This window comes from Manduca sexta, chromosome 12 (genome assembly GCF_014839805.1).
Source record: "Manduca sexta isolate Smith_Timp_Sample1 chromosome 12, JHU_Msex_v1.0, whole genome shotgun sequence".
NCBI classification, from domain to species: domain Eukaryota; kingdom Metazoa; phylum Arthropoda; class Insecta; order Lepidoptera; family Sphingidae; genus Manduca; species Manduca sexta.
In genome coordinates, this window is record NC_051126.1 from 5,486,578 (window position 1) to 5,501,067 (window position 14,490).

At 37.3% G+C, this 14,490-nt stretch overlaps 3 protein-coding genes across 4 annotated transcripts; 2 read left to right on the plus strand and 1 right to left on the minus strand.

Moving 5' to 3' along the window:
• The first annotated feature begins 138 nt into the window (after window positions 1-138).
• LOC115443572 (serine/threonine-protein kinase N) lies at window positions 139-4,722 on the plus strand. Its single transcript, XM_030169026.2, has 2 exons — window positions 139-1,716; window positions 2,506-4,722. The coding sequence occupies exons 1-2, from the start codon at window positions 410-412 to the stop codon at window positions 4,328-4,330; spliced, it is 3,132 nt and encodes a 1,043-aa protein (XP_030024886.1). The 5' UTR covers window positions 139-409; the 3' UTR covers window positions 4,331-4,722.
• A 52-nt stretch (window positions 4,723-4,774) lies between these two features.
• Window positions 4,775-6,174, minus strand: LOC115443574 (BTB/POZ domain-containing protein KCTD5). The gene is made up of 2 exons (XM_030169029.2): window positions 5,918-6,174; window positions 4,775-5,831 (listed from the first exon to the last, which is right to left on the minus strand). The coding sequence occupies exons 1-2, from the start codon at window positions 6,116-6,118 to the stop codon at window positions 5,379-5,381; spliced, it is 654 nt and encodes a 217-aa protein (XP_030024889.1). The 5' UTR covers window positions 6,119-6,174; the 3' UTR covers window positions 4,775-5,378.
• A 358-nt stretch (window positions 6,175-6,532) lies between these two features.
• LOC115443573 (mucin-17) lies at window positions 6,533-11,884 on the plus strand. Of its 2 annotated transcripts, none has more exons than XM_030169028.2 (12): window positions 6,533-6,970; window positions 7,738-8,071; window positions 8,544-8,708; window positions 8,892-9,056; window positions 9,128-9,252; window positions 9,342-9,609; window positions 9,871-9,985; window positions 10,061-10,258; window positions 10,416-10,501; window positions 10,717-10,904; window positions 11,024-11,146; window positions 11,388-11,884. In XM_030169028.2, the coding sequence occupies exons 1-12, from the start codon at window positions 6,731-6,733 to the stop codon at window positions 11,538-11,540; spliced, it is 2,160 nt and encodes a 719-aa protein (XP_030024888.1). In that variant the 5' UTR covers window positions 6,533-6,730; the 3' UTR covers window positions 11,541-11,884. The 2 variants fall into 2 exon arrangements, with proteins under 2 accessions (XP_030024888.1, XP_030024887.1); XM_030169027.2 differs by having other exon boundaries at window positions 6,535-6,970; window positions 7,702-8,071.
• Window positions 11,885-14,490: the final 2,606 nt, after the last annotated feature.

Sequence of the window (14,490 nt, forward strand, 5' to 3'; positions counted from 1 at the left end):
GAGTGCCTATTCAGCACATTTTTAACTTATACATTTGTCACTAAATATTCATTTTAAGGCTTTTATAGTATAAATTACATTAATTTTTGTTTTCCAAAGTTATAATATGATATTATTTATAGTCCATGGTCATCATATCTTTCTTTAATCTATGGTTTAATGGTAGGGTTTCGTCGTTTCGTTGGTTTCGTTGAACGACCGACTTGTGTAAATTGTTTTGTTTTGTGAATAATTTCATTTTTACTTTTAAAAATAAGGTTTTAACATAATGTTATCATATACTATCGCAAAAACTGTTAGTGCAAACAAATATTGCATCTGGGCCAATATTTTGTGATCTAGATGCAATAGCAGTGATATTTTCCCACATAATTATGGTTAACTGACGTTAGACTGTGCATCCTCAATTATGGCAGACCCAGGTTATTATCACAGTGATTATATTCGACACCCTGTTCTACACGAGCTCGGCGTCAAGTACGGAATAAAGACTGAATGTATTCCAGAAATAGCATTGCCGACTAAGTTAGAGGAACTCAAGGATGTCATACGTAGAGAGATACGTAAAGAACTCAAAATAAAAGAGGGTGCTGAGAAACTACGCGAAGTGGCCACGGACAGGCGATCGCTTTCCGACGTTGCCAATATCGTTAAAAAAGCTAATATAAAACTAAACGAGTTGAAATCGGACCTGCAAGAGCTGGAATCTCAACTCCTATTGTCTCGTGGTCAGTCTACACCCACGTCGCCGGAGGACTTATCTTACGATGAAGAGATCATCTTGGCTTCGGAAGCGGCGCAGCAGCAGAGGCAGCTTGGTGAAGCCACAACTGATAGAAAACTAGCATCTCTTGAAAAACAGTTAAACATTGAACTAAAAGTAAAGCAAGGCGCCGAAAATATGATACAAAGTATAAGCAGCAGTAACCAATCAAGAGACAAAAAGCTGTTAGCTGAAGCACATCAAATGCTTGCTGATTCTAAAGATAAAATTGAATATTTAAAGTTGCGTATATCAAAATTGACCAAGCAACAAAAAGGTGATAATGCTGGATCAAATGGTGATGGCAGGACAACAGATGCAACTGGGGTTGATGCATTGTTAGATGAGAGAATAGCAGAGCTAAGGAACCGTCTACGTATAGAGGCAGCTGTAGTGGAAGGCTCAAAAAATGCCATAAGACTTTTGCAAAGTGATAAAAAAGTTACTGACAAGAAAGCATTGCAAGAAGCCCAGACCAGTCTTTTGGAGTCTACACAGAAATTAGATTTACTGCGTAGGTCTCTAGACATGCGTCGGCAAGAACTTCCTGCAGAAAGTGCTGCTTTTGTAGAACTTGGACATGAGTTACGCAGTACTGGCTCAAGTCCAGGCTACGTAAGTCTGTCAGGTGGGAGTGGATCCAGAGCTCCATTCTTGTCACCAGCACCCATGATTAGTCCGTGTGTACAAGTGACTGGTACACTGGAAGTCCGGTTAATGGGTTGCCAAGATCTCTTGGAAGATGTGCCAGGTCGCAGTCGTCGTGATCCCCTTGCCAGCCCTTCAGACTTGAAATCTTTTGTCAAGGGTGTGACAATACGTAATTCTATGAAATATACATACAGCATTAAAGAAGACACAAGCAATGAGATAATGGCAGTATTAAAGCTTGACAATCACACCGTAGCCCAGACCAGCTGGAGGCCTTGCTCACAACAAGCATGGGATCAAAGGTGACATTCACAACCTTGCTTTATATTGCATTTTCATCTAGTGTTTAAACTTGCACAGTCACTTTAGAGTGTGTAGACAATCCATAATAAATCATTGAAAAATAGAATTATATAATAAAAAAAAAACACCTAATTGCATTTATCTTATGTATATGCTTCCTTGAATTACAATCTTTATGATTCCTTTGCCATTACTCATTATCTTATCTACCTCTATAGGCACATATTTACATTATGACTAAAATTGTAACTAATGGCAGAAGTGGTGTCATGCATTATACATGGCTTTTATTTAATATGTTTTTGTCTGCAGGTTTATTAAATATAGGGTCTATTGTTTGTTGTTATCTCAACAAATAAAACTAATGAATTTCATGCTATTCATTTTATTTGTACTCTATTCTTGGAGAATATTATATTGTCAACTTTTAAAGTTTAAACAATGATTTTTAAAAGGAAAAAAGACATTCATGTTGAATTTATTTTTAATTAAGGTCATTAAATAAGCCAAGAAGGTAGTATGATTACTACATGTAAACACCCAGATAGCCAAAAAAATTATAGCTACATTTCCACTAATTAATTATATAATAGGAATAAACACTAGGGATTTGTCAGTCTAGTCTAAGCTGATATCTTGCTAATATCTGTCAGATATTGGCCCATTTATATTGAATCATCCTTACTAGTAATAGATAAAATTTCATACTGGGTCACAATGCTGACATATTGATATTTTGAAGTAAAATCCATGTACAATATTTAAAAGCTCCTATTTATACATTTCAGATTCACAATGAAGTTGGATAAATCAAGAGAACTTGAGATTGGAATTCATTGGAAAGATTGGCGGGGGCTATGTGCTATTAAGTTCTTAAGATTGGAAGAATTTATTGATGATATACGTCATGGTATGGCATTAGAACTTGAACCACAAGGTCTTTTATTTGCTGAAATAAAATTCCTGAATCCAATTATATCTAGAAAACCAAAACTACAAAGACAGAGAAAGATTTTCAAGCAACAAGGTAAAAATATACCAAGACCATCTTATGGTGATATGCATATACCTGCTGTTGTATTAGGCAGACTCTTAAAACGGTCTTCTCCATCCATTCAAAATATTCAAACTGCTCATATAACTCCTCCACAACAACACAGCTTTGAATCAGCATCTGTTGATAACAGAGAGATAGAAAATCCAAATATCACACTTGGTGGCATGGCAGGAATTCGTCCACTGGGTCTACCTTCTACTCCAACTACACCTCAGGTGCCCAGCACTCCTCCACCCAAACCAACATTACCCCTTCAACCACCACCCAATGTGTCTACACTGAGAATGGAAAAAGAACTTCAAGAAGCCTTTGCATTTTTAGAAGACTCTTATACAAAAGATAATTATGTCACAAAAGAACCACAAACACCGTCTTGTGACACTCCATTGGTGGAATATCCTCCATCACCATCTCCAAAATTGTTATTGGAGTACCCAAGCAATGAAGACCAGATAGTCGAAGTAACAAGTAATATGCGATTGTCATCCTCTCGATCTTCATCAGTTATAGAGACTATGGGCAAAGAACAAGACTCTAGAAGGCAATCTGGTGAAATGTCAATGGAAAGTTTTAGATTATTAAGTGTTCTTGGCAGAGGTCACTTTGGCAAAGTAATCCTAGCCCAGTACAGACCAACAAATGAGTACTTTGCAATAAAAGCCCTAAAGAAAGGCGACATAATAGCAAGAGACGAAGTTGATTCTTTGTTGTCGGAAAAAAGAATATTTGAGGTTGCTAATGCTATCAGGCATCCATTTTTAGTAAATTTATTTGCTTGTTTCCAGACAGATCAACATGTTTGTTTTGTAATGGAATATGCAGCTGGAGGTGATCTTATGATGCATATACATGCTGATGTGTTCACCGAGCCTAGGGCAGTATTTTATGCAGCTTGTGTAGTATTAGGCCTACAGTATTTACATGAAAATAATATTATTTATAGAGATTTAAAGTTAGACAACTTACTTTTAGATACTGAGGGCTATGTTAAGATAGCTGATTTTGGCCTGTGTAAGGAAGGTATGGGATGGGGTGACCGTACGGGTACATTCTGTGGAACACCAGAATTTCTCGCCCCAGAGGTGTTAACCGAGACATCCTACACGCGAGCTGTTGACTGGTGGGGTCTGGGCGTTTTAATATTTGAAATGTTAGTTGGTGAATCGCCATTCCCAGGTGAAGATGAAGGAGAAGTTTTTGACTCGATTGTTAATGACGAAGTACGCTACCCCAGAACTTTATCTCTAGAAGCCATAGCGCTTATGCGTCGATTGCTGCGAAAGAACCCTGAAAGACGCTTAGGCTCTTCTGAGAGAGATGCAGAAGATGTGAAGAAGCAGGCATTCTTCCGAAATGTGGATTGGGAGCAATTGTTGCTTCGAAAGGTAAAACCACCATTTGTGCCAACAATACAGAACTTAGAGGATGTAAGCAATTTCGACAGCGAGTTCACGTCTGAAGCAGCCGTGCTTACGCCTCCGAAGGAGCCGCGACCACTCAGTGCCACTGACCACAAGTTATTCCAAGACTTCACCTACATGGCAGACTGGTGCTAGGCCTAAAACGTGACATTTTAATGATAATAATGCAATTAGATTTTAATTTTACAAAATAAACCCCCTATTGCCTTACAAAATGTGTGAAATTTTCTCTGTATTTTGATAATAATAATGTTATCTTTAAAGAAGACTAGCAAACAGGTCATCTTGTTAACTCGTATTTAATGCAGTTAAATGCAATATTTTATAATAAATTGTGTAATTAAGTTTTAAATAGTGCTAATGTTTATTTTTTTAATAAAAAAACATCGTGTTATAGATTTATATATTGTGTAGTTATGAAATTAACTTGAAAACTAATAATGTATAATAAGTAAAGGCGTGTCAAATCATAAATTATGTTTTCAGTCAATTGTTTACTTATTCAAGAAATAAAGGTATCAACAATATTCAAGGTGTATTATTTCATGAAAATGTTATCCATCACACAAATAAAACAACTTTTTGGAATCATAAGTTTCTATTATTACATTTCATAAATGAGCATAATATCTGGAATTGATTATTACTGATCCAAGGAATTATAACATTTTATATTTACAAAATATTTCATTTATAAGGACTCTATATTATGAAGTAATTGTGTGGAAAACTTGCATACACAACTGGAAATCCCAATCAGCTCAGCATTTACATTGACATAAATTGTAATGTCCCATACCACACAAGAATAGCACTGTCCTTTGGACTTTCTTATGTATTGTTTTCATTCAGGTAACCTGCATTGTCACCTATATTCAACACTTCACTTAAGACTCAAAATTACAATAACAAAATCATACAAAAGTTTTACTTTCCCCTAACTATTATCATACTGAGTATTTGTCCTAATGTTCACACTTTCCAATATAGAAGAAATGCATATGTTACTGCTCAAATGACTACTCCCAAACAGTATTGCTTAAGCTGATCTAAAAGAAGTTTAGATACATGACATAAAAACAAAAGATTGCCAGACTGTTTACACTCTAAAAATTATGTACACAGTTCACACACAGAGCTAACAGTCTCAAAAATTATATGTAATACACAATGTAAGGAAAGCTCACATCCGTGAGCCTTTTTGTTGAAGCACCTTAGCACGGTCTGTGGGCTCAATATCATTACTGTTTAGAGAACTGCCACACTCACGGCTCACTACACAAAGAAATTCAGCATGCTCATCATTGCCATAGTTATATTGTGATCCAATGTTAATCAACTGCTCAAACTTCCAACCGTCTGACATCGTCGACACCATCTGTGTCAACTCTTCTTCGTGAAACTGGAGAACTCTGTAAACATGTTTCTTGGAGTCCTTTAGTGGTCGTCGCTCCCTAAGGCATATTCTTTCTTTAACTAGTCTTATGAGCTCAGTGATATTATAAAACTCAGCCTCTTCCAACACTCCTTCCTCGGCGATATCATTGTTGATGACCAATTTACCATGACGAAGGTAGTTGAGTACTGGTGAGAAATACGTCGGGTCTCTGTCTATTAAGTAAGCGCCGGTTTCGTCCTAAAATAATATGAATAACTTCATTATTTTTACATAAATGGAGGTGGTCATTAGCATACAAAAAGACAATGAAAAATCACACAAACCCTGTCCGAAATCAAATCACTGTCTTCTTGCACTAATCGAAATAAAAATGAATTAGGGTCCCTAGATAAAGTCGTCTTGGTTGTCAGAAAATATGTTCCGCCAACGTTAAGCTTCACCCACTGCTTACTACTCCGCCTTTCATTGTTAAATTTTTGTATATCTTCTTCCAAAAAATCACAGTCACCAATTCGCTCCGCCATGGTTCACCATAAACAACACAAACATTTTTTTATATCGTGTTTGGTTAGTCCATGGTTTTTGAACACAACGCAATTTTATTCTGTGGACCTACATCATAATTTATGTTAAAAATAACAAAGTTTTCTATTTGTTTTTAATAATAACTTCTAAAATCTTAACTAATTTTTATTTAAAAGAAATAAGATGAAAATTAATTATCTACAGATATAATTATCAATAACATTAGCTATGAACAGAATAGATTAAAAATAAAGAATCTCTATAAAGCTTGTTTTGAACAATGACAACATTCACTTACAGAAAGTTAGGTAACTAACGCTCTATACGCATGAGGTCAGATCTGAATTCAGAGACAGAATCTTGACGTATGACTTTATATTCGCATTTCGCATTCCAAATATCCATAAATAAACTCTAAGATAATCTGTAGTGCAACTACATAGCTGCAACGCATCTGTCATGTCTGCTGTCATTTGTCAATTCTAATATATTTTTACAGAAGCTTATAATTCTTATAACATATTGGCATTTATCTTATGAGAAACTACACAAAATAGTGATCAGAGTGGGCGCTATTCATGATGATTGTTTGATAAACCCATACAGTCAGAATGAGTAATAACTTGGATGGGGACAGGTCGGTCACGACTGGCAAAATGTATCCAATAGATTTAGCGCCTCAAAAAATAACTATCGTTAAAAGCGTATCCAATGCCGAGGTGAAAATGGCTTTGATTCCGGGCCAGTCGAAGAATTCGGGCACCAATCAGTTAATAGGTCACGCGGGACCTGGCTCAGGCTTGATGCGTCCAGGTCTTGCACAAATTATTTCTCCAAGCGTCGCGTCACAGGTGAGCTTTAATTAAAAATCATGGTTACTTTGTGCTTTTCTTAACCTTAATACATTTTAATATAGTCTAGGGCGTTTTTTTTATCGCTGTATACAATTCCTTTCTTTTGCTTTCTTAATTTTAACAAAACTTTCATTTTATTGTTATTTGGTGATAAAAAAAACTCAAACATTATGCTCAATGTTGCAGTCAATGTAATTTTATTAAAATTACATTTTTATACCTATTACTTATTTATGCTAATCACTCAAATGCTATAAAAGTTTATAATGTTAATGAATTAAGTATAATTATTTTCTAAAAAGTTTGACAAAGCACCACCTTTCTTGAAAATTAATACATTATTTCACATTAAAATTTGACATCATAGGTCATGAACGTTTTTCTTAAGACAACATTTTTAAAATATATTTATTGTTAAAGTATTGATTATGCTTCATGTTATAAATAATTTGTAATCAATTCAATATAAAAATTTAATTGTGACATTTTAATGTATCACCACATAGTCTGTATATCATAATATCACATCCAGCCAAATGATATTTAAACATTAGTAAAATATTTCACAACAATAATTTATAAAATGTTAACCCCGTTAAGCCAGTGTAACAAAATTAAAATTGAAAATGTATTAAGAATCAGAATGGGTTATATTTAATAAAAAAAATGTATTATTTTTACTAAATATACCCATTTTAGACAATCCAATCATGTGTGAAAACTTTCAGCCTCAAATGATTGTAAGCGGATCACCAATATTGCAGGGGGCACAAATTGTCAGCCAAGGTTCACAAATTATTGGGCAGAGTCCACAAATTATATCACAGTCACAACTTATTACACCCAGTGGGCAAATAATCAGTCCAGCTACCCAAATCATAAGCCAAGGAACACAGCTTTCAGTACCTGTGTCAAGCTCAAGTAATGCTGTCAACTGCCAAACAAGTGTTGCATCATCTGTAAGCGGTACACAGGTGCTAAATGTTGCGGGCCAGTTGGTGAGCGGTGGTAGCAATTTAGTGGTGAATTCATCTATGAGGACATTACCTCAGACTGTAAGAGTGTTACCACCACTACAGCATCATAACAACAGGCCAGGTGAGTAGAATATTTTATAAAAATATATACAGGAGCAAAATTGTTATTTGATTACAGATTTTTATGAGGGACATTTTGATAGATAACCATTTATTTAATGATTTACATAAAATCTTACATGTTCTGAGATAATTAATTTTATATAATGTGTGTTAGTAAGTTTACAGTTTGGAAATTGAAGTAGTAGTGAAGCTATGCTAGTAGTGAAGTTCAGTCAAAAATCCTATTAGTATAATATTAATGATTTGATTTATAAAAACAATGGTCAATTAACTTATTCTTCCAAAGCTGTGCCATAGTTTTAAACAGTATCAGGTGGTCGTCTGGGCCACCAACCTTATGAAGCCAGTACTGGTTTTAAAGAAAAAGAATATAACTTATATAAAACATACTACTATATAGGTTTATTATAGCAAATGGCCATTTATAAAATCATCATTTAATGTTCATGTTGTTTTTTGTTTATGTATAGTACAACTGTCGAGTGTGAATGTGAGCAATGCGAGCGGGGTGCTTGTGAGTAAGAGTGTGGGCGTTGGGGTGACAAGCCACGTGCCACGGGGACTCGCCGCCGGAGCGTCTCTCGCCGTACGCCCAGTAGCACCTCCTGCATCACAACCAGTAGGAGCCGCTCAAGGTATTGCTTAGAGAAACATCAATAACCTGTAAACCGTTCATCAGTGTGATATAGCAACTTTTCTACCTTGTGATCACCATTAAAAAAGGAGGGTTATTGAGAGGAGCATAATGGTTTATGGGCTCTACTCACCCATATCAAATTGTGTAATATTATTTACATTATGTTGTCTGTGGCCATCAGGTGGCGCATGGTCGAACACCGCACGCGCTCCCCGCGGTGCCCTGGTGTATGGAGCACGCGGCTCGCTGACGCGCGCGTCTCCTCCCGCGTCGCACGTCACGCACGCGCCCACTACTTCACCACATTCCACCATACTCACACTGCCTACCACATCAGTGCTCACTTGTAAGTTACTTATACTATAGTATTACATAATATTACTGCATATAATTACTAAAATGTGGCAATTTTTTCAGCGAGTGGTGTGATATCTGGCACAGTACGCGGTGTAACGCCGCGGACGCCGACTCCTACACCGGCGCCAATCACTTCTACAGCTCGACCCCTGCCCCTCCTGCAACGGAACTATCAACCCGCAAAGGTATATTTAATAATTTCTTCTCACTAAAACGTAATAAGTAATGAGATAATGAATTAAATTATATAATATTTTTGTTTTATTAATAATAGGTGGTAGGTGTCGCGAGTGTGGGTGTCCGCGGCGTCGTGGGCAACAGTGCGCCCACGCAGCTTTACTACGAGGTGCCACGCGCTCCTCCTCCCGCTCCCGCGCCGGCGCCGGGCCCTGCGCCCGCGCCGACCGCTGCGCCGCTCGCGCTGCACACGCCGCACGCACCACATGTGCCACACGCGCCACACGCCCCACACGCGCCGCACCCGGCGCTGACCCACGCACTCGCATCGCATGCGCACCGCCCTGTCGCTTCTTACGCACAATGTAAGTGTTTGACAAAGTAGGATTGTCACATACCAAAATTATCGTCAGCATTCAGCAATAAAAAGTGTACAATGCCAGAAAAATCAAAATCTCTGAAATAATTTATAGAGAAAACACATTACAAATTTATCCATTCATGCAGCAGACAAAAATTGAGCGTGATACAACGACCTAAATATAAAAACATTGTTTCTGCACCAATATATTTTAATACTGGTGCACTTTCATTCTTATTTTCAAATCCATTTTTTTTATTGACAGTAAACATAGTGAACACGAGTTTACCGGTACAGGAGATCCGTCCCACGCCCGTTTCAATTTCATCAACACCAGGACTGCCCAGACCATCTATACTAAGAAAACGAGATGTAGAAGGGTAACTATCATTTATTTACCATGATCTCCTATAAAAATAATTATAAGATTAAATTTATGTTTTGTTTACGTACAGGTCTCCGACGAAGAGTCCTGGAGTGACGTTCGTGCGTATCGGCAGTACGGGATGGGAAGACGTACCCGCGGGGGAGGGCGGCTCGGGCTCTACAACTATATCCGCGTCCTCATCGCCCGCGCCCGACACTGAGCCGGATCCTCCGCCACTAGCACTCGACCCAGATCTCTCGCCCAGGAAGAAACCAAGGAAGCAAACGTATGAAAAATCCTTCAACCGCAAAAACATAACATCCTTCAATCAATACTTCACACAGCTTTAGCAACTGTAAAACTATTTAAACATAAAGCGAAGCTAATATTTCCAAAAGTATTAACTATTTTCATGTTACTAACTATGGTCTTATTGTTTACAGCCTGATCAATGAAGTAAGGCAATGTGATTATCAACCAGAAGATTCGCCGCCATCTCCACAATCGGTGACTATCAAGACTCCTAAACGTGAGTGTATTCAGCTTACTTGTTTATAGTAATGGTCAGGCATTTTGATCGGCCTTACTCTGTCTGAGTGACATCGTAGTTATATTTAATAACATAGTTAATAATGCAAATGTAAAAAAAATATAATCAATATTGCAAATAATGTGTATATAAAGAATGTGTGAAATATGTAATCAGTACACAGTATCATATTCTGTCAAATGTGAATATGTCAGGGCCATTGCTGAGCTCAAGCTACGTGTGTGAGTGGCGGAGTACGGCGCTGCACTTCGTGCGGCCCGCCGACGTGCGCCGCCGCGAGCCACGTGCCAGGGACATACTCGCCATCGCAGGCCAGAAGCACGTACTCAGCAGCGCCGAGGGTTGGAAGGTGCATCATCTCACCGCTCAGATGGATGATTTGGTATTACTATTCAAAAAATATATTATTTCATCAACATTTTTACAACAAATTTTCAGAATGTAGTAGTTTAAAATGTAGTTAGTTGCATTCAGTATAAACTGATGAGTGGTGTCGTGCAGGTATCGCTGGAGTCGGACGTGGGCTCGCAGCTGTCGGCGCTGCTGCGCGCGCTGGACGGGGCGCCGCCGCGCGCGCTGCAGGCGCTGCAGCCGCACGAGCACGCTATACTCGAGCTGCTCAAGGTACATAACTACCCTGACATACAAACACTACACTAATACAAATATTATAAATTAAATTAGTTCTATAAAAGCTGATTGTGGTGGAGCCGCTCTGCCCATTACACAATGCCCACAATTCAGAAATGATTTATTAAGAACTAATTTGTTTGTGGCACCATGTTTTTACCGAGGAGATCCTTATTACTGGAAAATGCACATAGTGTTTCAGTACTCAATAACAAATAAAAAAAATTGTTCACAGGGTAACATACAAAGAAGTAAAATCGTGTGTGAAGGCGTTCAGGAAGCCCGTGAAGATATTCTGCGAGTATTTACTCATAGAAAATTCGTGTCCGATATTTTAACTCGGCAGGCTGACAAACGATGTTTCAGAAAGCACCGTTCCCAGTCATAGCACACACATGTCAAGGAATCTCAAACGACGTCTACGAAAGTATTAAGCTGAATTGTAAAAACAAAAATATTTATTCCGATCCTGCCACATTGATTTTTTATCCTTACTGGAATACACTAAACCCATTAGCAGGGTTCCTTCGCATTTGAAACACAGACAACATATATTTGTCGTACATGTGCGTCTCATGTATATGAAATTGAAGGTTCTATTACAATAAGCTGTAAATATTAATTAGTGTATATTATGCAATGTTAAGAGTATGTATTTAAGTTGGGGAAGAATGTGAATGAGTTTATTTTTGACCACTTTTATTTAGAAAATAAAGATTTCTTACATATTCATACTTGTTTTTGTAAGTTTTTATTTGAAAAAAAAAAACTATGACATTTACAAGGTGGTGAGTCTAGAAGTATTGACATCTTGACCTTCTACAAGGGGCGTAGCTACCGCCGTATGAGCGGTATCCTACATACTGTGTACCGTGATACGGAGTCCCCGAGCTTAAGGGCCCCTCTTGGCGCATAACTATAAAAGTTCGCACTGCCCTGTAGAGCCCGCTAAAAAATATAGATGTAGGGCCCCTCTATGGCAAGCTACGCTACTGCCTTCTACATCATAACTACCGCATATTCTACATTGAAACCAATTTAATATGATGTATAAATAACCTGAGTAACCGATAGCCAATAAATGTGTACGACTAACGTTATTGTTAAAAATAATACGGACTACGATGCCTGGTTCTTCCTCCAACTCATAACTTGTGTCCCACACGATACGCGAAGCATGGTTTACGACTACCCTCTGTAGGGATGTCTTTGCATTATCATAGTCAGGTATAACTAGAAAAGGCATTTAAGAGCCCAGCTACCGCAACATAAGATTTTTTTTAATAAGTACTTATAGAAAAACAAGAATAATAATATTGCTGCAATATGTTATAGTTACTTTGAAAAATTTTATAATATGAATATTGTTTCGTTAAATTACAATAAAAAAAATCCATTAAAATTAACGGTACCTCGCATTTCCTACATTACACATCATTTTAATTTGCAACCAACGCTATTTAAATAGACAATACAAGGCCCTCCACCGAACGAACAACCGTGACCATTTGTTCTATTTATTTGTTCATTTACGGCGCGGCATGGCGCATGTATTGCGGGCGGAATATGCAAACAATTCTTTCGAAAAACTGGAAATTGCCAAAATATGGATATGATGTGTAGTATTTTTTTTACCATTATGTATTTAGTAGCTTTTGCTCGCGGCTTTGCCTGCGTTATGGAGTTTTCCGGTATACATTTTTTTCCCGACTTACTTATTATGTGTCGTTACATTAACCCCCTTATTCATAGACGTTTTTTATCTAACGACCGAGTAAGGCTGTGATAACAAGTCTGTTTCTCAGTGCTGACGGCATGGCAGTCTTCGCAGTGCGTAGACGTAGGGCCGTTGTGATTGGCTAATATTGAAATACAACAATAATAACCAATCACAACGGCCCTATGTCTATTTCTCAGTGCCGTTGGGCACAAACAGAAACAGGCTTGTTATCACAGCTTTACTCCGTCCTTAGATAAAAAACGTTTATGAATAAGGGGGTAAGACCAAATTACTTACATAAAATCATTATAAATTGTAGCTCATGTGTTATTCTGATGTATAATCAATATTACTGTAAAGTTTTATCCAAATCCGTTCAGCAGTCCGTATCTTGAAAGAGGAACAAACATGCATACCATCCATCCTCACAAACTTTCGCATTTAGGATCATGGAATAGGATAGAATACATTTCGAATAGATAATTTCTAATAACATGGTTAGTGTGCCGTTTTACTGGAAGTACCGCGTCGACTTGATGATATAATAATTGCGAGTCTTTGAAAATGTTTAGCTGTTTGTAAGAAATAAATACAATAATAGCTGAATAGTTTTAGCTGAACTTAGGCACACAGATCCATCTGTCTAATATATAAATTTGTCTATCATGTCCTGGATTAAGAAGTAAAATGTTCAAGTTCATAATATAATTTGACATCAAATTTGATGTTAATTAGTAGGTACTTATATAAAATAAGTAAATTTTAGATTAAAGTAAAATTTTAGATTTCGATGAAAATATTATGGGGCCTGCATTGTGTAAGGGATAACTTTACTGCCCGCGCGAAAAAGTTTTTGCCGGGATAAAAAGTGGCCTCAGGAGTAACGTAGCTTCTTATTAGTAAAAAAAAATAAAATCATTCAGTAGTTCCAGAGTTTAGCACGTTCAAATAAACAAAAACACTCTTCCGCTTTATAATATTAGTATAGACTAGCTTCCGCCCGCAGCTTCGCCCGCGTGGATTTCGGACTTCAAAAATGGAGAAGGTGCTCAATTTGTCGGGATGTTTTTTAATGTATGGTGGTATGCAGGTGGTCCGATTGTCTGGTCAGGATATGATGATGGGATCCTGGTGAAATCGAAGGAACTTTTAACCATTAAGCTTAAAAAATATAGTAACTTCTCCCGTTTTCCCAACATTTCCCTTCACTGATCTGCTCCTATTAATTGTAGCGTGATGCAAAGTATACTATAACCAGCTCAGGAGTATGAAAAATAATTGTACCAAGTTTCGTTAAAATCCGTCGAGTAGTTTTTGTTTCTATAACGGTTATACAGACAGACAAAAAATTTACTAATTGCATTTTTGGCATCAGTATTGATCCCTAATCACCCCCTGATAGTTATTTTGGAAATATATTTCATGTACAGGTACAGAATTGACCTCTCTACAGATTTATTATAAGTATAGATTTGCTCACGATACCTGGGGGCGCCGTAATAACCCCACTAAGCCAAAATAAAGACACAAATGCACAGCCGTACTACCTTTTTGACTTTTGTCCATCTGGCTTTACCTATTTGATAACTTAATTACTCCTATTGATAATTGAATGAAT